At 42.6% G+C, this 21,848-nt stretch overlaps 2 protein-coding genes across 4 annotated transcripts in view; both read left to right on the top strand.

The window, feature by feature from the left end:
• slc12a6 (solute carrier family 12 member 6) overlaps positions 1-2,414 on the top strand; it is a 30,427-nt gene extending 28,013 nt beyond the window's left edge. For both annotated transcript variants that reach the window (XM_035916283.2, XM_006809460.3), the window contains one exon: positions 278-2,414. In XM_035916283.2, coding sequence (XP_035772176.2) covers positions 278-369 — 92 coding nt within the window. In that variant the 3' untranslated portion in view covers positions 370-2,414. The remainder of the gene's footprint in view (positions 1-277) is intronic.
• A 1,489-nt stretch (positions 2,415-3,903) lies between these two features.
• Positions 3,904-21,635, top strand: tox4b (TOX high mobility group box family member 4 b). Of its 2 annotated transcripts, none has more exons than XM_035916286.2 (9): positions 3,904-4,027; positions 8,374-8,442; positions 14,514-14,801; positions 14,887-15,147; positions 15,248-15,568; positions 15,651-15,731; positions 16,927-17,589; positions 17,692-17,846; positions 20,041-21,635. In XM_035916286.2, exons 1-9 carry the CDS (start codon positions 4,022-4,024, stop codon positions 20,096-20,098), a joined length of 1,902 nt encoding a protein of 633 aa, XP_035772179.2. In that variant the 5' UTR covers positions 3,904-4,021; the 3' UTR covers positions 20,099-21,635. The 2 variants fall into 2 exon arrangements, with proteins under 2 accessions (XP_035772179.2, XP_006809527.2); XM_006809464.3 differs by lacking the exon at positions 3,904-4,027 and adding an exon at positions 5,878-6,691.
• Positions 21,636-21,848: the final 213 nt, after the last annotated feature.

Consider the following 21,848-nt stretch of genomic DNA (forward strand, 5'->3'; position numbering starts at 1 on the left):
TCCTTAACCCTGAGTCTGCACCAAATTAGATTTTATGTGCTTGTTTTTGCAGTCACTGAGTGTACTTTTGTTACAGCAGACACCTTTATGATGGCTTAAACAGGGTTTAAAAAAATTTATTAAAAAATCACTAAAGCCTTAAAGACGAAAGCAAATTTAGTTAAATTTTGCTTACTAACATGATTATTAAAAAGTATAAGCTTTTCATTTATTTAAATGAATTCATTTATATTATCAAAGTAACATAGTATGAGAAGTTCGTTAATTCAGTGAGCAGACATGGAGTTCCTGGAGGTCCTGACAGAAGGATTGGAGCGTGTACTGTTGGTGAGAGGCGGAGGAAGTGAAGTCATCACCATCTACTCCTGATTAGACAAACACAGGAAGCCAGCATCAAGCAAGCAGCCAGTCATGCAGGAGAGAGCAGAGTGAAGACGATGGGATCTAGGGAACCTGAAAAAGAGCGAGCCGGTGACTGTCGATTGTCACACTTCCCTGTCGTGGCGCTGGTTTCCACCCCACATGCTGTCAAAGCTACAAAAATGCCAACACAATTCCAATAAGGAGCAGAAACAAAAATAATAACAAGCTGTGTGTGTGTGTGTGTGTGTGTGTGTGTGTGTGTGTGTGTGTGTGTGTGTGTGTGTGTGTGTGTGTGTGTGTGTGTGTGTGTGTGTGTGTGTGTGTGTGTGTGTGTGTGTGTGTGTGTGTGTTAGTTTATGTTTGACTCACCCACCCGAGGGTCCTCTGACTCGATGAGGAAGGGAGCACTGTGGTGTTAGGAGCGATTGCGTTTGGAGGGGCGGACCACAGAGGCTAACGGTGAGAGGCTGCGGAGCGGCCGACCCGCTGATGAGACTCAGGGTTGCTTTTTGTACAGAATGTAATTTGGAAGCAGACAGCAGTTTTCTGTCAGAATAGAATATGGTTTTCTTTTTGTTGCTTCTCACAAACACATCTGTTTACTCTTACCAGCGTATCAGTACTCTTTATTTTCATATCCAGGAGTATTTGCACACAACTGATGAGAATCTGCTTGATTAAGACGCACTGACAAGGATTTATTTTTTGATTTTCGCTGCTACTACTTAGAATTTAGTCACAACAGCCTTTAACATAAAAATGTTGGGTGTTTAAAATTCAGACATCTTGCCTCACAAATGAATTTATTCATATCAGATGAATATTTTAATAAATACAAAAGGCTACAAATATAAAATTTAAATAGATAAGTAGAAATTCTGATAAGGTCTATTTATTATATTGGCATTCAGCAGGACTATGTTGTGTAAAAATTTGACAACGCCTGAGTTTTATTTACATTTTTAAAAATCAAATAAAAATTCAAAGGTACTTTTTGTAAATTCCTGTATTTTAAAAAGTAGTTTGAAACATCAAAAATTAACTAAAGTGAGCCACGCAGGCCTTGTGTTGCAGGGTCAGTGTAACCTTTATTTATTAATTATTACTATTAGTATTATTATTTTTATTTTTATTTTTTTACTGTGGCGCCAGGCCAAAGGCAATGCACATTGAGGAAACGGGGGTGGGACTAAAAATAAAAGCAGCACCTACCTGCAAACATCCCACTGGTGAAGTGCTGCCCCCTGGTGGTAAGTTTTAGCTCATTTTTGCAGAGGGTAATTACAAGAATTTCCCCTTCAGAACTTCCATAATTGGAAGAAAACCTGTCAGAGCTCAGTTTAAAATCACAAGGTTTATTCCGGAAACCCATCAAACCTTGCTGATACAGCAGTGTCTTTTTTTTTTTTTTTTTTTTTTTATTGCTTAAAGAGGATTTCGGTCTTTATGCACCACATTCACAGCTGTGGATGTGACACCAAAATGAAACCAATGCAAAGGAAATGGTCAGAGGTTTTCTCTCTGCTCTCTCGTTTTCTCTCAGGCCCAAGCTGGACTGCACCTGAATAGTTAGTAAGTTATTCGACGTTAGCGTAGAGTTCAGTTTAGAGATGGGGTGGTGGGGGACAGTTTTCGGTTGTTGCCATAACGACCTTGTAAAGGGAAACAGTATTGTGGAGACACTGGACCATCGTGGAGAGGACCACCACACTTCACGTGTGTACATTTTTATGTGTGAGTGAAACCCATTTGTTCAGCTGTGTGTGTGTGTGAGAGAGAGAGAGAGAGAGAGAATGTGGACTCACAAGCTAAAATGAGGAGCTCTGAACTGCAGGTGTTTGATTCCACTCTAACGCTTTTTTTCTTTTTTACAGTGTTACTGTGCAGGGTTGTTCTCTGTTCATTGTTATTTCCTAAACATTGTTTTTTTTTTCTTGCTTGTACATAAAAATGAAAAATCCCAAGTTTTATCTTTTTTTATTTACATTAATATAAAAAAAAAAAAAAAAAAAACTTTGCTTGGAAAAAAATGGTAATAAATAAAACAGTTTTGGAAAAAAAATGTGCACAAACTGTGATCTGTGTTTTATTGTATATTTGATGATTGATAGTGTAGGTGGTTGGATTATTTTGCCTGTTTATAGACAGACACATTTATCAAATCTTTTTATGTTTTGACTTTTTAACCGTAGACATTTCAGTGGACTTTAACAAGAACAGCTGAGCAGATGATTTTAAATTGATTAAACTGAAATGAAGATCTGTTTGTCCAAACAAAAAATTATTTGGACATAAGCTGCTTTCTTTTTGCTCATTTTCAGTCACATCCTTGTACCGGACCATTTTCAGAGGAATGTTTATCACTCTATAAAACACTCACCTATGAATGATTCAAGCCAAAAAAGGCACCTAACTAAAGGGATGAACTAGTGTACCTACGGACTACCTGTCAAACGCATCGCTGGTTTTCATTTTTTCAGCCAAATCAGTTAATAATACCAAATTTAACAGTTTGACGTGTTTTTTAAACTATACAACTTATAGAAAACTACAACTGGGCGTGAATGATATATTTAAATAGGCTGAATGTAGTGCAACCAGCATGAACCAGTGCAAACTGGATATTGCAATGTGCATATGACCTGAATGACATAACAGTGGGTTAGTGTTCAACAGAGTGACAGCCCGGGGGAAGAAAGTCTGTGGCGGCTGGTTTTAGTAAAGAGCTCTGTAGCACCTGGCTAAGGGCAGCAGCTTGAACAGTTTGTGCCCGGGATGCGAGTGGTCTGCAGAGATCTGGACATACCCTGCAGTGTACTCCAAAAAGAATCTGAGGAAACTGGACAAGTTAATAAAAAAAACAAGTGCCAGAACTAGAAAAAACAACTATCTACAGCAGATTAACGGTGTCTGAAAGTCATGCCCTAAAAAACTCCAAAGACCTGACAGATGCATCTGAACCTTCAGCTGATGCATATACTGTTAACTGAAGCTTCATTAAGTTGTCAAGAGGCCATCATTAGGAAAGGAAATGGGGAAAAGGCTGAGCTATTCCAAATTACACTAGAACTGAACTTAAACTCGGTGACAACAGAATTTATGGAGTGATGAATCCAAATGTAAAATTTGTGGTTCAAATTGTCACAATGTACAGAAGAACTCAGGAGAGAGGCCCATTGGTGAGTGTCTACAGCACAGGTGTTTAACTCCAGACCTCAAGGGCCGGTCTTCTGCAGGTTTTAAATGTGTCCTTGATCCAATCCAAGAAACCTTGTCTAAGAGTTCAGGCTGTACTGAAGAATAAAGACAAATATTGACTTTCAAGCTCATTAAAATGATACAAAAACTGTTTTTGCCTTATAAACTACTTTCCCGTGACCCAATTTGGTTTTTTAAACAAAAGAATAAAAAACATAACTCCTTTTTAGAACTTCCTTTTAATTGCTTTTCTGTTATCAATGCTATAAATTTCTACGTCTTATTTTGAAAGCCAAGCTTCCAACTTGTGCTTGCCGAGGTCACGTGATTCTGCACGTACAATCCGGAAGCCGGTGCCATGTTGTGATATTTGAGGAAATCACTTCTGGGTGAAGTTCCCTGGCAAAAGTGGGATTAAAAACAAACAAACAAACACAGTTAAACAGGTTTCGGGGTGAGCATGGAGGTAAGAGTGGCTGGTGTTAACAAAATAAACTGCTGCGCACGCACACAAGATTACAAAATATAGCACGCGCAGTCTGGCTGTCAGAGCTCATTGGCGGCCTGCTGTACGCGCTGACCTCACTGATCATTGTTCCTCTGTTCACGGACTTCACGTTAACTTCTGCTAACATGTTCAGCCTCATTTTAACCCAGCTGTCTGTCCGAGCAGGCGGACCTGAGGCAGTCTCACTGTTGGTGAACTTTAATCGGTTTAAACAACAAAAAAATATGCCGCTCGTGTATCCAGGAAGGAGCCTCAGGACAGAGCAGTTAAATCAGCTGAAGGTGGCTGTTAAACGCCAACAAACAGTCTAACATCCCCATCCAGTAAAAACCAGCCTAATGTGGGGTGTTAGTCCATGTCAGACAGGAAACTTTCTGTTAATGGACTTAATTTAGATAACATATGAGTGCTAACCGGGTTAATTGATGCCGAACAGCAGTAGCAGCCAGCTTCCCCTTAAACATTTCAAAATAAAGGAGATATTACTGCACCATAATATTAATTCTCTAGAATCTAGACATGTTATATCAGGTGTATTAAACATAAGGGCCGGGAACCATAATCAGCCCGACAAAGACTCCAGTCCAGGCCACTGGAATGCTTTGGAGAATTTGAAGGAGTGAATAGATTTGAAACTTTCAGTGATATTCTCATAAGTTTTCTAGCTTTTCCTATTGATATTCATGCTACACCAAATAATTACCCAAGAGATAAACAATTAAATGACATAAAAGTTTTTTTTTTCAATATCTACTGTAGAAATATTCTGTTTTAGGAAAAAAGAACATTATTAAAAATACAAGACAGTTTGGGCAATTAGCTACCAGACGTTTTTCTTTTATTTTACACATTTATCACATAGAAAAACTGTAACATTCTTGCACTTGCACTTGTTTTTCTTATATTTAGATATGCCAGGGATTAAATGTGAAGTTAAACATCTTGCTGTTCTGGCCCACTTAAGATCAGAATTAGCTTTATGTGGCCTATGATGTAAAATTAGTTTGACATCCTTGTCTTAGATACCATAATCAAAAAAAGCATACTTTAAAATGAAGGTAAACGTGATGCACGGAGCACTGTATAGTTAGTAGTACTGTAGTACTGTGTAAACTTTTTCTGCCATGCTTCATTTCTTTATAGTTGACCTTTCAAAATAAGATGTAGTTACTGTTTGCCATAGAAATGTTTTTATGTATAGGGTTTTAAATTTATAAGGGGAGGTAAATCAAAAACCTGGAACAAGCCAGTCGAATTCCAGTGCCTGTACTGCATTAGGAAGTCAGGAGTGGTAGAGAAGTATGTGAGGGCGGTGCAGAATGTGTTTGAGGACAGTGAGACATTATTAAGATGCAAGTCTCTTGATACTTGCAAGGGTGATGGACAGGCTGACAGATGAGGTCAGGCAGGAGGTGGTAGTCTGTCCCAGACAACGTGATCTGTGGTGAGAGTAGGGAGCAGGTGGAGGAGCAGGCGGCTGTGTGATCTGTCGAGAAGGTGAACGCAAATCCGTAGGTGCGAGGCAGAATACATGTGTGGGAAAAGTCATTTGCAAAGACTAGAGGTAGTGAAGGAGTGAAGTGCAGGAGTTTTTGTTACCTGGGGGCAAACTTACAAAGCAACAGACAGTGCAAAGAGAGGTAAAGAAGAGAGTGCAAGCAGGGTGGAGACAAGTGTGATGGGTGATTTGTAACAGAAGAGGTTGAGCAGTTTGGAGACAGATTAAAGGACATGTTGAGGGTGATTGATATATTGGATAAATGATGTTGCCAGGGAGGAGGAAAAAGAGGAAGACCACAGAGACGATCCATGGATGTTGTAAAAGAGGACATGAAGCTCCAGTAATGATTTTATTTGTCCACGATTATTTTGAAATCCGCTTCGCCCTACGTCCGGCTTTGCCCCAGTGTAGCTTGACCGCTGCCTGTTTATCCAACCCACGATCTGTTTCTCGGGATCCATTGAGGATCCTGGCCCGAGCCAAAGCGAAGCTTAAAAATCGGGACTCTGTGTGTTTCCCTTGGCTGTCAGACACCTTGACACGACCGCCGTTTAAACGGTCACTGAGACGTCGGAGGAGTAGCAGGCAGGTAGACAGACAAACGAGCACCGGGCTGTCTGGCGGAGGGAGGCTGAAAAGTGAGCGCCTCTGCAGGCTTGCGTCAAAGCCAGCTAACGCTAAACCGTGACAGGACAAAGTCAGCGAGAAAGACGGTTAAACGGCCACGTTACCTCGTCAGAGAGCCGGCCAGCTCACGGGCCGGGCTATTTTTGGCACGCGCACACACACATGCTCAGTTTAGCTGGCTGCCAGCCACGGCTGTCACTGTCGGCGGGTTTTTAAAGGAGAACCCGGGCTAACGGCGGAGCTGGTCGGTAACCAGCCTACCCGTCAATCGCACGCTGACAAGGGGCGGAAAAATCAGGGGAAAGGAGATCCGGTTAATAGCCTGACGTCGTATCGCAGCGAAGAAGGGGGGCCTGACAGCTCACACATGAGGCCCAGCTGAAAGGATGGATCTGAATTTTTACTCGGATTTAACGGACGGTACCGGGCAGCACGACGGGGATCCGGAGTTCCTGGATCCGCAGTCTTTCAATGGGTTTGACTCCGACAACAAGGTGACTGAACAGCCGCGCCGTGCATGCTTGTTCGAGTACTGGACCCTTGAGTAATGGTGTATTTCCGTTTTTAGAGAGAGTTATAGTTTCAGCTTAGGTTAGAAACATTTAACCTATCTGTGCGACTAAAAATCATCCTTAAAACAAATCGATAAAGACACACGTTGGACTTAAGGAGCCAACATGTGAGAGTATATGCTCCTCTCCTGTGTTGAAATAAGGCTGTTTGAAACCATATCTTCTGTTTAACCCTCTGGTCTCCAGTGATGGTTTATTTGTTTTTCGTGCTTACCTGTTTCAGCTTCAGTCAATTACTTTTGACCTTGTGTACAAAAGTAATTGCCCTCTTTGTCAAATCATGAATTAACAGTGATTAATCACATTTTTTTAGAAAGCAGAGTTCAGTTTCAGTAACCACACCCAGCCCTGATTACTGCCAGGCCTGATGAATGAAGACACCACTTCAGTAGAAGCTGTCTGACAAAGTAAAGCAGGCTAAAAGATCTCAGAAAGCAACACATGCCACAATCTAAAGAAGCAAATGAGAAACAAAGTCATTGACATCTATCAATCTGGAAAACTGTTACCCTGCCACTTCTAAAGCTTTGGGACTGTCTAAACCACGGTGAGAGCCATTATCCACAAACGAAGAAACCTTGGATCAGTGGTGAACCTGTCCAGGAGTGTCCGACCTACCAAAATTACTCGAAGAGCACGTCAACAACTCATTCAGGAAGTCACAAAAGACGCCAGAACAACAGCTAAAGAATTACAGACTTCACTTGCCTCTATTAAGGCCAGAGTCAGTGATTCAACAGTAAGAAAGAGACTGGATGAAAATAGCATCCATGGGAGGAGAGGAGCAAGGAGCAAACCACCACGGACCAAGAAGAACACAAAATCTCGTCTTATTTTTACCAAATAACATCTTGGTGATCCCCAAGAATTTATGCAAATATTCTGTGGACTGACGAGATAGAAGCTGAATTTGGAAGGTTTAGGTCCCATTACATCTACAGAAAACTAACACGGCATTAAAAAGAACATCACACATGGTGGTGATAGTGTGATGGTCTCCGGTTGCTTTACCTCTTCAGGACTTGGACGACTAACCATAAAGGAGAACGTCCGACCATCAGTTCATGTCCGGAAGCTGGACAGCAGGACAACGATCAAAAACACACCAGCAAGGCCAAAAACCAGAATGAAGGTTTTGAAGTGGTCTGTTCAAAGTCCGGACTTGAACCAGATTGAGACATTTTGGCCTGACCTTAGACTGTTCATGCTCAAAAACTCACCAATGCGACTGAATCAAAATAATTCTGGTAAGAAGAGGGGGCCAAAACTCCTCCAGTGACGTGAAAGACTTGTTGCAGTTGTTGCTGCTAGGAGTGGCACAAACAGAAGTCCTGTTTTTACCTGCAGAAACATATTTACTCTTACTAAAGTCAAATGCATCTCAGAGTATCAATTGCAGATTTTTCAATATATTCAAACTATGTCTTCTTTACTAACCAGGTGTAAAGAGGCAGCCTCCTCTGTGACTCTCAGTTTAAGCTAGATTTGCTGGTGTTTTATGGTGTGCCCCTGTTGGCGGTGCGTTTAGGTAGCTCTTTGTGTTGCTGTGATGATGGTGTCGCCCCTCCTCCCTTACTGTTACTCTCTCTTCCCCTGCGTTTCAGTTCCCCGGAGGCAGCGACAACTACCTGACGATTCCTGGTTCCGGCCACCCCTTCCTCTCCTCTTCAGAGGTAAGCCTTTATACTTGAGACACGAGCATCGGTCTGTTTCTGGTTCTGAGTTAAAGACATTAGAAGTGTCTAAGAGTCCTAAAGGGGAAAAAAAAAGAGATGCACAGATACAATTTTGTGTCACTTCTTCATATATTTTATAGATACACAGGCTTGACGCCATCCAGCCCCAACCACGTGGCGATCCGCGGTAGCTCGTTAACGGAGATTTGCCGTGTTGTGGCGTTAACGTCATTTCAGATTAACGCTGACAGCACTAGTGGGAACACAACGAATATGACTGCACATTTACTCCGACATCATCCTAGTGCAAAGACAAGTGGAAGCAGACAAAAACAACAAGCACGAATGCTACAAACTTTAACCGAGTCATTTAGACAGCCGTTAGCACATGATTCTCCTTATGGGGACCTGATATGTTTAATATGCTGCTGAGAATATAGCCCAGAAGAAGCGTATAGTATAGCTTTTATTTTGGAAAGAGACATTTCTCTGTAATAAACTCTTTTCCAAAGATGAGGGATTCCTCGATCAGATTAATTTTTTTTATTACTTTGTTGTTTCAGCAACATTAAATTTAAAAACTGTACTTTTGAGTTAAAATATATATTTACAATTTTAATAAATGACAAATTAAAAAAGCATGAACATTTTTTTTTTTTTTTTTTGTATCGAAAAAATATCGAACCGTGACACCAAAGTATCGAACCGAACCGTGAATTTTGTGTATTGTTGCACCCCTAGTATTAAACTGCCAGTGCATAATATTTTAAGTGGGAGGCTTTAATGACATTATAAAGGCATCTAAAAGAAAAACCGTGACGGTTGTAGAACACCTGCACCACTGTAAAAGTCACTGAAAAGCTCTTTCTTATCTCACCACCTGCTGCACAGTTTACCTTCCTGTTTTTTTGGGGGGGTTTTTTGGCGATAGGTCACCTAGAAAAGATCGTGAAAGACCAAGTCTTACTTTTGGACTCTGTTGGCGTAGCTGATGATTAACAGTTCAAAATAATCCTTGTTTATCTTCTACTGCCCTTTGAAACAAGCTGTTTCAGTTCCTCCAACCTTTAAGCCAGCTTCTTTCTGATTGGCTGCCTCCTGCAAATGGGAGGTTTGAACGGTAGGTGGGTGGGGCTTGAGCGTAGTAGATGACTATATATTAGGGCCATCCCCTTTTTTTGATGTCATAAAGATCCTGGAGTATAAACATTTAGTTATTTTTTGGATACTTGCACATATTCAAAGGTCATTTTGTAGCTGCATTTAATGTGAGCATCCATCATTTGTAAGACTGTTTATCAACAGAAGCTGCACTGCACAGTAGGGAAGCAGAGCTGCTGTTCCACATGGCAAAAGGTCTTTTGGAAATCCTTGTCATTGATTTTGCATCAGTTTAATCAAATGTTTTGGGTATTTTTGCTAATTATATATGTATATATTTAAATTTGAAGAATGTGTGGAGACCTGAAGAGGTTTAATATCCAATAATTCAAGAAAATTGTCAAACATTCTCGAAGACTGCACACTTTGCCATCAGTTAGAATTTTTCCACAGGGCACACTGTAAAATCTCTTATCCAGATGTTTCAAAGAGACTGTTAAGAAAACATCTGGAGAACTTTGATAAGCGACTGTAAGTGACCCTGTGAGTTTTTCAGACATTTATAGTCTGTTTATTTTTGAGAAAACGGGCACTTCGCTATGAGAGTTATTTGTAGCGCGAGCTGGGGCTGGACAAGTTTACAGGGAGGGTTTGATCCAGCTCGGAGCTAAAGTTTTATTTGCACTTGATGGTCTGGCTCAACTTCACACCAGTTGGTTTTTTGTCTTTGAAGATAGATCCCTTTTTTAAAAAAAAACAAAAACAACTCACTATTATTGGCTTTCCCAAAAAGCTGAGCCGGTACTAAAAGGTGAGGTTTGACATGTGCGTTGCAGGAGTGGTCTAAAAAAAGCTCTGAAGAGCCTCAATGGAAAGCTGCAGGAGAGTGCCATAATGCAAAGATGCCAAAGAGCTGTTCAGCAGCCAAACCAGGTGCAAAATCAGGCAGCATCAGAGAAACTGTACCAGTTCATAAATAATCAGAAATAACCGTACCATTTACTGCCATTCATCAGATATATTATTGGGAAAAAGATTGAGTGTAGAGAAATGTACATTTAACTTTAGAGAGTCATCATTGTTCCATCAGACAGGCTGCCTGAGTTTTATACTACCCAAAATAAAAAGGAGGAGAAACTAAAGTTAATACTGAGAAAAATGACACAAGAAGCCGCCGAACACTCTATTTAAAAACTATTAAAATAAGATATTTCTGCTGATGAATACACTGAGCTGGGTTATAGTGCTGCTGCTTTAAATAATAGATGGCTTATGTTGAAATCTGCTGTGCTGTAGGGGAACAGGCTGTGTTGTGTGCATGTTTGAGTTGTTCATTTTGAGATGGAGCAGGAAGAAAGGCATCCTTTCCATATCCTTCTCTGTTCTCTCGTTGTCACGATGATTATAATTATTAATACTAGAGCAGGGCGATATGACCAAAAATATTTATCACAATATACATTTGAAAATTTGCGATAACGATATAACTGACGATATAATTGACACTAGACAAAATACTTTACAACTCCACAACTTTATTAGTGCAAAAAAAACCCATCACTGTATTTTCACTTAAACAAGCAGCTGTTTTTTATGTGCATTAAAGTTATATAAAAATGTAACAGTGCAAATGCAAATTCCTTGCTGACGGTTTAACCAAAAGGCATTTACAGAGGAAATTGGCCGACACATCCTCAGCATAACCATGTATAATATCCACAAAACTTAAAAAGAGGTTATACACACACACAATACGGTAATATTATGTTGAAGCACAGTACGTATCACTCCGCGAGGCGCCTGCCTACGGCAGCCATAATGCTCCGACAATCCATCAAGCGGTGCGGGTTTGTAGCTTAGCAAAGTCGTACTGAAACATTTGACAGATTTTCGAGCGCCGTGTGCCACATAAAATCATTTCGAGGTGAGTAAACACAACCAGAATTCATACATAAGGCCCATTGGATTATAAGGGGTACTGTCGATTTTCAGAAAAATCAAAGGATTTTTTTTTTTTACAAACCAATTCTGGTTCATCCGTTTCATTTAATGATCCGCTTTCGCCGCCATGCTTTTTCCGACGTGTGCGTATGAAAACAAAGGCACTGCGCATGCGCGTTTTACCCATATTCTATCGCGATATTTCATTTTTCTATTGTTGCCCAAAATTATACCAGTATTACCGTGAACGGTATGATATGGCCCAGCCCTAATTAATACAGCACCTCTGTGACAGTAAGCTGAAGGTGACAGTGATGCTCTCTGTGAGGAGGTTTTGATACCATAAGCAAGTAAATTTAACTTGAGCCTTTACGACAGAGCACAAATGAAGCTCAACTTGATAGCAGTTTACAATCTTGCCACGTTAAGTAGCAGCAGTTTTCTAGCATTTACTTAAACCATCCATCTTCTGCTGCACAGAAACCCAGACCTCCCTCTCCTGCCCATCTCCTCCAGCTCTGGGGCTCTGTGTTTAGACACCAGGCCAGCTGAGACATGTAATCTCTCCAGAATGTTACGGGGCATTTTGAGGTGCCTTTGGAGGAAGCTTGTTTCCCCCCCTGCATCTCAGGAACTGCATTCATGTCCCAGAGCTCGTGGTCACAGGTGAGGGTGGGAGCATAGATGGACTGGTGAATCGCCTGTGCACCGCTCCATTCTCCTGCTCATGAAGAAGACCCTGAAACACTTGAACTTTCTCCACTTGGATCAACAACTTGTCCCAGACTTAGAGTGGGCACTGCACCCTTTCTGGTTCCACTCTCCTGGTGACAGGCTGGATTCATTTAAACCCCGTTCATGTCATTTCAACCTGCTGTCCACCTGAGCCTGTGGGATGTGAACTGTTTATAAAAAGGCTTTAAATGTCACACCCCACCGCCTCAAATCCAGGCACCTTTTTGATAATTCTGTCCCGTAGAAAACGGGCTTTTTATCGAGAATGAGTCATGAGACACTATTTAAAAAGCTGCAAAATTGATTCATCTAGCGTGTGAGTCAAACGATGGGGGCTTTCAGGGATGCAGCTGCAGACACATGATGAATATGGACCAGGGCTCGCAAAATTTCAAAATCCCAGGTAGCCCTTTGGGCAGGGACTCTTCAGTTTTTGGTAGCCCAAAATAAATTTAAGTAGCCCGAATAAGAAAGAGAGCAATTTTTTGATGTTTTGTTTCTAATGGGGGCCTTTCTTAAAATTACTGGTCCCAGTAACAAAGGCGCTTGTCGGCTCAGAAATCGAGGGAAAACCAACAACACACCCGGCAGAACATTATGTTATTTACACAGGTGCACATAAGTGGTCCGCATGTGCGCATTTGCTGTCAAAATAAAAGACGCGCACCAGATAAGAAGTTGCAACGCGCGTTTGCGTCCATATAAAAGGCTGTTTTTGTCCGCTAGAGTGGGATTTTCACGGCACATTCTGCACCACATCTCTGTGCGTTCATCATTTGTTTGAAGCCAGCTCACCTCCTGCAACCACTTTTCCGAGAATACGCGCTTCTTTTGTGGTTCGGACTCCTTCTGACATTTCTTTGGAGGTGGAGGAACATCACAGTAATTGCTTAAAGGAGCTTCTTCGACATCTTTAAGAGTTCTAAACAAATGTCTGTCCTCCTCCTGAAAATCCTATGTACGCAAACACGTGTTGCAACTTCTTATCTTGTGCGCGTTTTTTATTTTGACAGCGAATGCGCACCTGCGGACCACTTATGTGCAGCCCTGGTTATTTAGCTCGTCATATTGCAGCCACAGAAATTCTTTTGTCCATGAAACCATAAAGCTGCACTTTCTTTTTGCCTTATAGTCTGATTTGTCATAACTTTTCCGTTTTGTGGTAAGCTTTTCTTTGGCTGTCACTTCTTCACGCTGACCTGTCTTATTTGGCTCAGCAGAACTAAAATATATATCCTGCTGCTTTTACACACGCACTCACATAACGCTCAGCGATTCTCTGCGCGATCAACCTCTCACATGTTTAAGCTTGCTGCGGGACATTTCACTTGTCATGTTTGCATAGTAAGCTAACGATTGATAAGACGATGTCAGAGGAATTGGTGCGCAAATTATCATCACTCACCAATCAGTACTGTCGCTCTCTACACACAGTTCGCACGATTGCAAAGTGAAAGCAAAAAACAAGCGCAAATTCAAACGCGATTTCAGTATGTCACATATTGACAGTGGCTCACCGATGCTAATGACATAATTACCCAGCTACATTTCCGAAAGAATGCAAAAGCATTGACATATATTTTTCCTTTCTACGATGGCCCGACGGGCAGGGCAGCCCGACTGGAAAAATCGCTAGCCCCGGGACGTCGGGCTAGCGATTTTGCGAGCCCTGTGGACGTTTAGTTTGAGGCCAGTCAGAGTTTATGTGGACGTCTTTTTGCTGCTGCTCTCCCGTCAGGATAGACGGGAACCTAAAAGCAGAAGCAGGCTGCACTTTGAGGAACAGTCATTATGTAAATGTGCAAGCAGCTGCTTAGCTGACTATGGCATCATCAGGTAAAACATTTCAACAAGCACCTGGTTTTAGCCGGTTTTAAATCTGCTTTAACAGTTTCGATGCTAAAGCTGTGAGTTTTTTGTTTATTAAAGGGAAAAACCCTGATAGAACTGAGCTTTCCTCCCTCTGATAGGTTAACTGAACAAAGATCAGCTGCCTCTGTTGGTTTTCCACTCCAGCAATTAGCAAGTTCTTGTCAAAGAGCTTCCTGTTCCCAGGCCTGAACAATCCATCATCGTCAGAACTTGTAAATGGAAAACACAGTATGAAATCAGTGTCAGAGAAAACTTTGGTAGGGGTGGGGGCTCGGGGAGGCTTAGAAGTGATAAAAGTTTGGAGTTGATTTAGTGAGATCTTCACAACATATGAGAGTTTATTCACTAAGTGTCGGAGTGATGTTGGATCCTAACTACTACTTCTTCTTCCTCTCCTCTGTCTTCCCCGTGCTCACCAGACGTTCCACACTCCCAGCCTTGGCGATGAGGAATTCGAGATCCCTCCCATCTCTCTGGACCCGGACTCTGCCCTCTCCGTGTCAGATGTCGTGTCCCATTTCGGGGAGCTGTCGGAAACTGGACCCTCGGACAGCGTGGTGGTACCTGAGAACGCCGTCGTTGAAGGTGACGACCCCTCGTTCGCGTCCACTTTTGTTAGTGCTGCCTCTCAGGGACTGGAGCACCTGACTCTTGGAGTCATGACCCAGTCAGGAGGGAATACTTTGTTAGGGTCGTCGCTGGGAATGGTAAGGAATACGTGACATTTTAACCTTTACCCACCTTCAATCTCCTCTTTAAGTAACGCCCCTTTTCTCCTCCTCCCGAACCCAGGATCTCGGTCATCCCATTGGCTCTCAGTTCAGCAGCTCGTCCCCGGTAACCATCGACGTCCCTCTAGGTGACATGGGCCAGGGTTTACTGGGGTCCAATCAGCTCACCACTATAGACCAATCAGAGCTCAGCGCTCAACTGGGGCTCGGCTTGGGCGGCGGGAACATACTTCAGCGGCCGCAGTCGCCCGAAAACCCGCTGTCGGCCACAGCCTCGCCCACCAGCTCGCTCCAGGATGATGACATGGACGACTTCCGAAGGGTGAGTCTTAAATATAACCAGCGTCTGGCATTCACCTGTTTAAAAATGCATCTCATTTATTTACTCCAACGTGCCCTTTTGCCTCCTCATCTTCCATCAGAGCGTCCTAGTCGAATCTCCGGTCTCTCTGGCCGTCTCCCCTGGAGTCATCTCCCTCGATCCCTCCCCGTCTGAATCCCCGCTGTCTGCGCCGACCTCCAGTGTCTCCTCTGCTATGGGAAGGAAAGGAGGAGCAGGAGGAGGGAAGAAGGGGAAGAAGAAGAAGGATCCCAACGAGCCCCAGAAACCTGTGTCGGCCTACGCTCTGTTCTTCAGGGACACACAGGCAGCTATTAAGGGACAAAACCCCAACGCGACTTTCGGAGAGGTCTCCAAGATCGTGGCGTCCATGTGGGACAGTCTGGGGGAGGAGCAGAAACAAGTAAGAGGGTTTCTTTGGTTCCGTCAAGGTTTTTAAGATTGTGAATGTGCTCATGTAGTCATTTAATATTTATAATTTTTAGGTTTACAAGAGGAAAAATGAAGCAGCAAAGAAGGATTACTTGAAAGCGCTGGCAGAGTACAGAGCCAGTCTCATTTCTCAGGTGAGTCAAACCTTGATAGTTTGAAGCAGACAAACCACAAGTATGCTAGCATGACGTCCTGATCACACAGGGTTTCGTTGCCTCATAAAGACGACATTTGACAACAGTTTTCTACACCTCAGTGTATATCAGTGAGGGGTTAGGGATGACAGGAGGAATTTACTATTGCTTACTCAGTATCAGCACCCACGACTTTAATGTGGCACCGCAGATGAATAAAGTTTGCAGAGACTGGACTAGATGAGTGCTGATGCAGCTGAATTCATGAACTGTGCAGGTGCTGTGCACAGGCACACATTTCTACTAATAATTGACAAGAAGCAGACCTCTCAGTGTTCTGCACATAAACCTAAAATATTTTAGATAAGAAAAATCTCAAAGGCACCAACACCAGACCAGTTCAGATTAATACTGTAACTTTCAGCTGTATCCATGTGGACGAGTTATAACATCTTTCACTCATTATGCAGTTGTTATGAGGACATGTGGTTCAATAACTCATATCTGGATTTTATTAAAAGGAAATGATTACACGTGATGCAATATGATGAGAAACTTAAACCATGAAGAGTTTCTGTATATAAGAAGATGTGCTCTGTGCTCAGGTGTGGTAGCAGTGGGGAGTGACTGCGGTGATTAAATGATCAGAGTCTGCATAGCGCTGACCTTCAGTCCAACTTTTCTACACATATTATGTACCAAGTTCACTGCCCCAGAAAGGAAGTGAAGAGCCAGCTGCTGCCATGTTACTGCAGTGTGTGTCTGCCTGAACATGAAAGGTGGCTGATATATTGCACCTGGCTCGTAGGTGCACACACATCCTACAGTTAGAGGAGAGAGGGAGCTGCTCTCACCACGAGAGTTGAAGTTCTATGATTTAAATCATGTAAACCTTGAGCATTGAGTATACACTGGATGTTTTGGGTTTGTTGTTTTTTTGTTTTCTGGTTTTTACTGATGATTTATCAAAGAGCTTCGCCTACCATGAGAATGGTTTTCTTACAGTTTAAAAATGTCTCGTCTCATTGAGAAACCGTTTCTATCCTGATGCTTTGGAAATCCAGCTGTAAATCTGGTAGTTCTGATGTTCTGCATCGTAAAGTTTAGGCTATATTCTGCTGTCCTGGTGCGGACACACCGGAGAAACACAAATATCCACCTAAATGTTTCTCTTCCTTCTTCTTCCTCTCTTCAGGCACCTATTGAAGTCATGGAAACCACACCATCACCCCCACCTCCCCCGGCTCCTGTGGTCACAGCCACGCCTATGCCTATCCCCGCCCCCACCCCGCCCACCCGGCCAACCAGGTCGCAGCACTACAACCCAGAGGAGAACACCATCACCAACATCTGTACCTCCAACATCATCCTGGACCTGCCTCAGGTCACCACCCGGTCCCGCACCGGGGCCATCAAACCGCAGCCTCCACCGGCGAGCACTGCCCTCAACACCGCCCCCGTCACCAAAATCATCATCAAGCAGACACCGCTACCCTCCGGCGGCATGTCAGCTACTGTGACGACCGCCTCCTCGCCCCGCCAGCCTCCGCCGCTGCAGCAGATGCAGAGCACCCCTCCTCCACCCCGGCTGCAGCAAATGGTGCACGCCCAGGCGCCCCCGCCTCTCCAGGCAAAACCGCGGGGTGGAGGAGGAGGGGCGGCGGCAGCCACCACTGCTCCGCCACCGCTTAAGGTAGTGCCGTCAGCACGCCAGTCAGATCCAAGCGCCTCGATCATTGTGACGTCAACGGGGGAAACCCCCACGACAGTGTCTGCCGCCACCTCTGCTCTGGCGGTGGAGGTTGGACACACGGGTGAGGTGACGGGAGGAGAGGAAGTGGCTGAAGGCGAGGAAGGGGTGAGCCGCTGAACTTCGAACATGTCGAACATTTACTGTTAAGTGTTTGGATGAATACACATTCACATAAATTCCGGTATTTCTTTTTGTCCGCCCTCTCAGATGGAGGTGGAGGTTAATGTTGCTCCTGGCCCGAGTGTGACTCCCACCGCCAGCCCGAACATTTGCGTGCGCGCCGGCTGCACAAACCCCGCCGTGGAGAGCAAAGACTGGGACAAGGAGTACTGTAGCAACGAGTGTGTCGCCACACACTGCAGGTGCGTACAGACAGACCTAAACTCGACTCCTGGAGTGTGCGTCAGTACTTTAAATGTTTCCACAGCGTGCTCTACTTCACTTCCAGAGGTTTGTGAAGTACTTTAGGTGGTGGTAAAGATGCTGTTTAACAAAGAAACACAGAGAGTTGAAGCAAAGCATAGTGACTCTGAGATCGGTTGGAAAAGACGATTAATAATCCACAGGCTCACCTACTGAAACCTTCAGTTTTACTTCCTCTACATTAGAGCCTTACTGGTGTGTAAGCGATGGCTAAAATTAGCAATATATCAGTATAATATATTTGACATTTATAATGGCTGTGCAACAAACCCACCACAGACCCGACCACGTTTCAACGCTTTTCAGCACTCTTTTATTTGGTTGTCGTTTCTACAGCACTCAGTCACAGCTTTTTAGCTGCACCTACGCACACACAACAACAACCACAGGATTCACAGGACCCTAGCTCGTTGTCTTTTAAGTCGGCGAGGTGCGATTGTAGGTGCCTCTCAGATGCATCCACCTCCCTCGCAGCCGTGCTGCAGACCACGCCCCACCACAGGCTGATTACATGAAAATTCAACAAAGCTAAATAAGAGATGAGAGAAACACTTAGACTGTATCGGATCACCAAATGTCAAAATTGGCTTTAAAAAAATGAAAATAAAATCTTGATCGTCTGCTCAACTTGTGCATATAAATTCACCAAAACACAGAAATTTAAACATTTGACCGAGATTCCTGTTTGAAAGACCAACATCTGTATGACATAAAGATGCCCCACCCTCAAATATTTCAGGTACAAAAATGTTCAGTTTTCAGCTCTGAGAACATATTTAGTTTTAAAATCAAAGAACTTCATGGTGCTCTTTGATTAAAGTTACAGTTTGACAAAAAATTTTTTTTAAATTTCTTTCTTTCTTTTTAAAGACTAAATTCAAATTCAAATTTTATTTGTCACACACACACAACCATACACAGTATGACATGGGGGTGAATTCTTGTAGCTGTGCAATGCCCGACCATTAATGACAGAAAAAAGTTTTACAGTATTTACAATTTACAGGTTACTACAAAATTTACAAATTAACTTAAGAATTTACAGTAAAAAAACAAAAAAAAAGTGCAAATAGCAGAAAGAGATTATCAAGATTATAAATTATAGGAATAGGAATTATAGGATTATAGGAAATGTGTGGTGATGTGATGTGTGTGGGAGAGTCCAGTCCTACACCTGGTTCAGGGCCCGAATAGCCTGGGGGAAGAAGCTCCTCCTCATTCTCTCTGTTTTGGCCTTAAGGAAGCAGGAGCGCTTGCCAGACCTCAACAGTGAGAAGAGTCCATTGTTGGGATGGGAGAGGTCCATCATAATCTTCCTAGCTTTGGACTTGCACCACTTGGTGTAGATGGACAGCAGGTCAGGGAGCTGTGATTGAATGATGCGTTCGGCTGAGCGCACCACTCTTTGCAGATCTCGTCTGTCCTGCTTGGTGCAGTTCCCAAACCAGGTGCAGATGTTTGTCGTCAGGACGCTCTCGATGGTGCAGCAGTAGAAGTTCTTGAGCACCTTCAGTGGCAGATGGAAGTCTCTAAGTCTTCTGAGGAAGAAGAGACGCTGACGGGCTTTCTTAACCAGGGTGTTGATGTGGCAGGACCATGACAGGTCCTGAGTGATGTGGACACCCAGGTATCGGAAACTGAAACTGACTAAAACAATTGCCCGGGTGTTTCCATTGTGTTTCTTTAAATACCCGATGAAGGCTGGTATCAGAGGCAGGGGTGGATCTACAGGGGGGCAATGGGGGGCCCTTTATGTCCTCTCAATAGTTGAAAAACGAATTGCTTGTTTGTCCAAAAGCCTCTTATAGTCTGTTTTGGTTTTTTTGTTTTGTTTTTGTTTTTTAGAAGAGATAATGATACAATGTAAAATTTTCTAGTTCTGATCACAGGTATACCAACCATTTATTTATTTATTTAGTGTGTTCTCACAACAAGCTCTTGAAATAAACTTTTGGTTTGCGTTGTGTAGTTTTGACAGGAAAGTATAGAGACAAGCTTCCAAACAAATTATTGGAATGTGAACATTCCAATAATTTGGAATGTCTGTCTTCAAACCCCTAAAACTGTGCAACAAGTGCATCTTACTCAGACCTGCTTGAACCTAATGTTTTCATCATCCTCTTTTCTCCACAGAGACGTTTTCATGGCCTGGTGCGCTATCCGAGGGCAGAACTCCACCACGGTAACATAGGACCGGGACACACCTGAGGGGAGGAGTGATGCTCGGAGACGCAAAAAGGATGAGAATACCACATGAAATGCAAACGAACAGAGAAAAGACTGAATAATAGACTCAGGTATTGGCACATAATGGTTTGTTTTATCGTGCTCATGTCATCTTGTGGACACAAAAAGAAAGAAAGGGAAAAAAAAAAAGAAGTCCCTGTGTTGTACCTCCCACAAGAAGCTTCTCTAGCAGAATAAAACAAACTCTTGAGTCATCTGCGAATACCACGATCGCGTGGACGGCGAAGAAACCACAGAGGCTCGGCTCTGCTGCTCCAGACATTTCCTGCTCTCGATCATTGATTGTGAATTTAAAACACAGACTTGATAAAAAAGTAACGTTTTATACAGGCTTATGGTGTTTTTAATTGTTTTGAAAAGATGGGGAGAAAAGAAAATCATCACATTCAGTTTATTCATTTCAGAAAAATGAATCTTTAAGTGTGTTTGCTATTCCCTTTACTCGTCACGGTGAGGAGCGATCAATGTGAACGAATTGTTGAGAGTTTTGAGTCGTCTGTTCTTGAGTAAAGTGGGGCTGGTTTGTTTTTGTTTTTTTTTTCCAAGAGAAAGCGGGTCGGGTGGGGGAGCAACACGCAGGCAAAAGCACAAATGGTCTTAAAGCTACTTTGGAGTCGTGAAGAGGTTGAAAGCTCTGAAGTCATTCAGAGACCCGGTGATCTGCTGTCTGCTAAATGCTGTTTGTCACCTTTTACAAGCCGCCTGAGGGGAAAAGAAACAAAACAAGCTTACTTCCAACTTAAATAAGGTGCTAAGATTCAGGAAAAGTATCTCTGTCTGTCGTTCTCTCTTCCTGCTGGAAGCCCCTGTGTCCTGAGAGCTTTTTAAATGTGTGCTGGGTTTTTCTTAATGAGGTAAAAATTTTTGTTTGAGGAAAGAGAAACAAAAATAAGAGAGATGTGTATCGCAGCAAAATAACACACCAGCTCTGACAAACACTACTTACTGTAAAGGGAAACTGGTGTCAAAGCTTTATTTTTTAACCGGGACATTGTTTCAGGTGAAACGGAAGAATGATGGCTGCTTCCAAAAAACAAACAACACTTCCCAGTTTGATGAGATCCTGCAGCGCAGATGTACTGGAAATGTTTTTAATCATGAAATAAAAATATTTTATGTTTCAGTACACTCCTGGTGACCGTTTGGCCTCTCGTTTTATGGCTGTAGTAACAAGAATACACGATTTTATTTGTTTATGATTTTTCTTCTCATGTAACAAGGTTAGATTCGCTGCTGAATGTCTGACTTTGTTGTTGTTGTTTTTATATTAATTTAAAGAAAAAGTTTGTGCGCCGTTCAGGAAATAAGTAAATAAATACACAGACTGTATGACACAAAAAATAACAAAGCTAGATGCTACGGCATCGTGGCCTTGGACTCATTTTTACAACTTTTTAATAGGAAAAAAGAGGAATTTTAATTAAAAAATGTTTGACATTTGTGAAAATGCAATTTCTCCTTTATTCATTTTCTTTTAAACATTTGTTTTGGTTTTTATTGCCTTTTGAGTCAAAAGTCTCCAGATGCAGACGTTTGGTTTTCTGGTATTTCAAGACATTAATGAAATGAAGCAGGCACCTTGAGGCGACTGCTGTTGTGATTTGGCGCAATTATAAATAAAATTGAATTGAATTAAAAAAACAAACAAAAACAGCGGAAAGTGAATCTCACATGAAGCGGAGGAGCTCAGAGTT

The sequence above is a fragment of the Neolamprologus brichardi genome, chromosome 3 (genome assembly GCF_056152115.1).
Source record: "Neolamprologus brichardi isolate AB-2024 chromosome 3, ASM5615211v1, whole genome shotgun sequence".
NCBI classification, from domain to species: domain Eukaryota; kingdom Metazoa; phylum Chordata; class Actinopteri; order Cichliformes; family Cichlidae; genus Neolamprologus; species Neolamprologus brichardi.

Excerpts from the sequence above, each read along its gene's own strand:
- tox4b (XM_006809464.3), top strand. The coding sequence starts at position 6,584 with ATGGATCTGAATTTTTACTCGGATTTAACGGACGGTACCGGGCAGCAC. Across the intron at positions 6,692-8,373 it reads GGTTTGACTCCGACAACAAG|TTCCCCGGAGGCAGCGACAA; the intron begins GTGACTGAACAG and ends CCTGCGTTTCAG. Across the intron at positions 8,443-14,513 it reads CCTTCCTCTCCTCTTCAGAG|ACGTTCCACACTCCCAGCCT; the intron begins GTAAGCCTTTAT and ends CGTGCTCACCAG.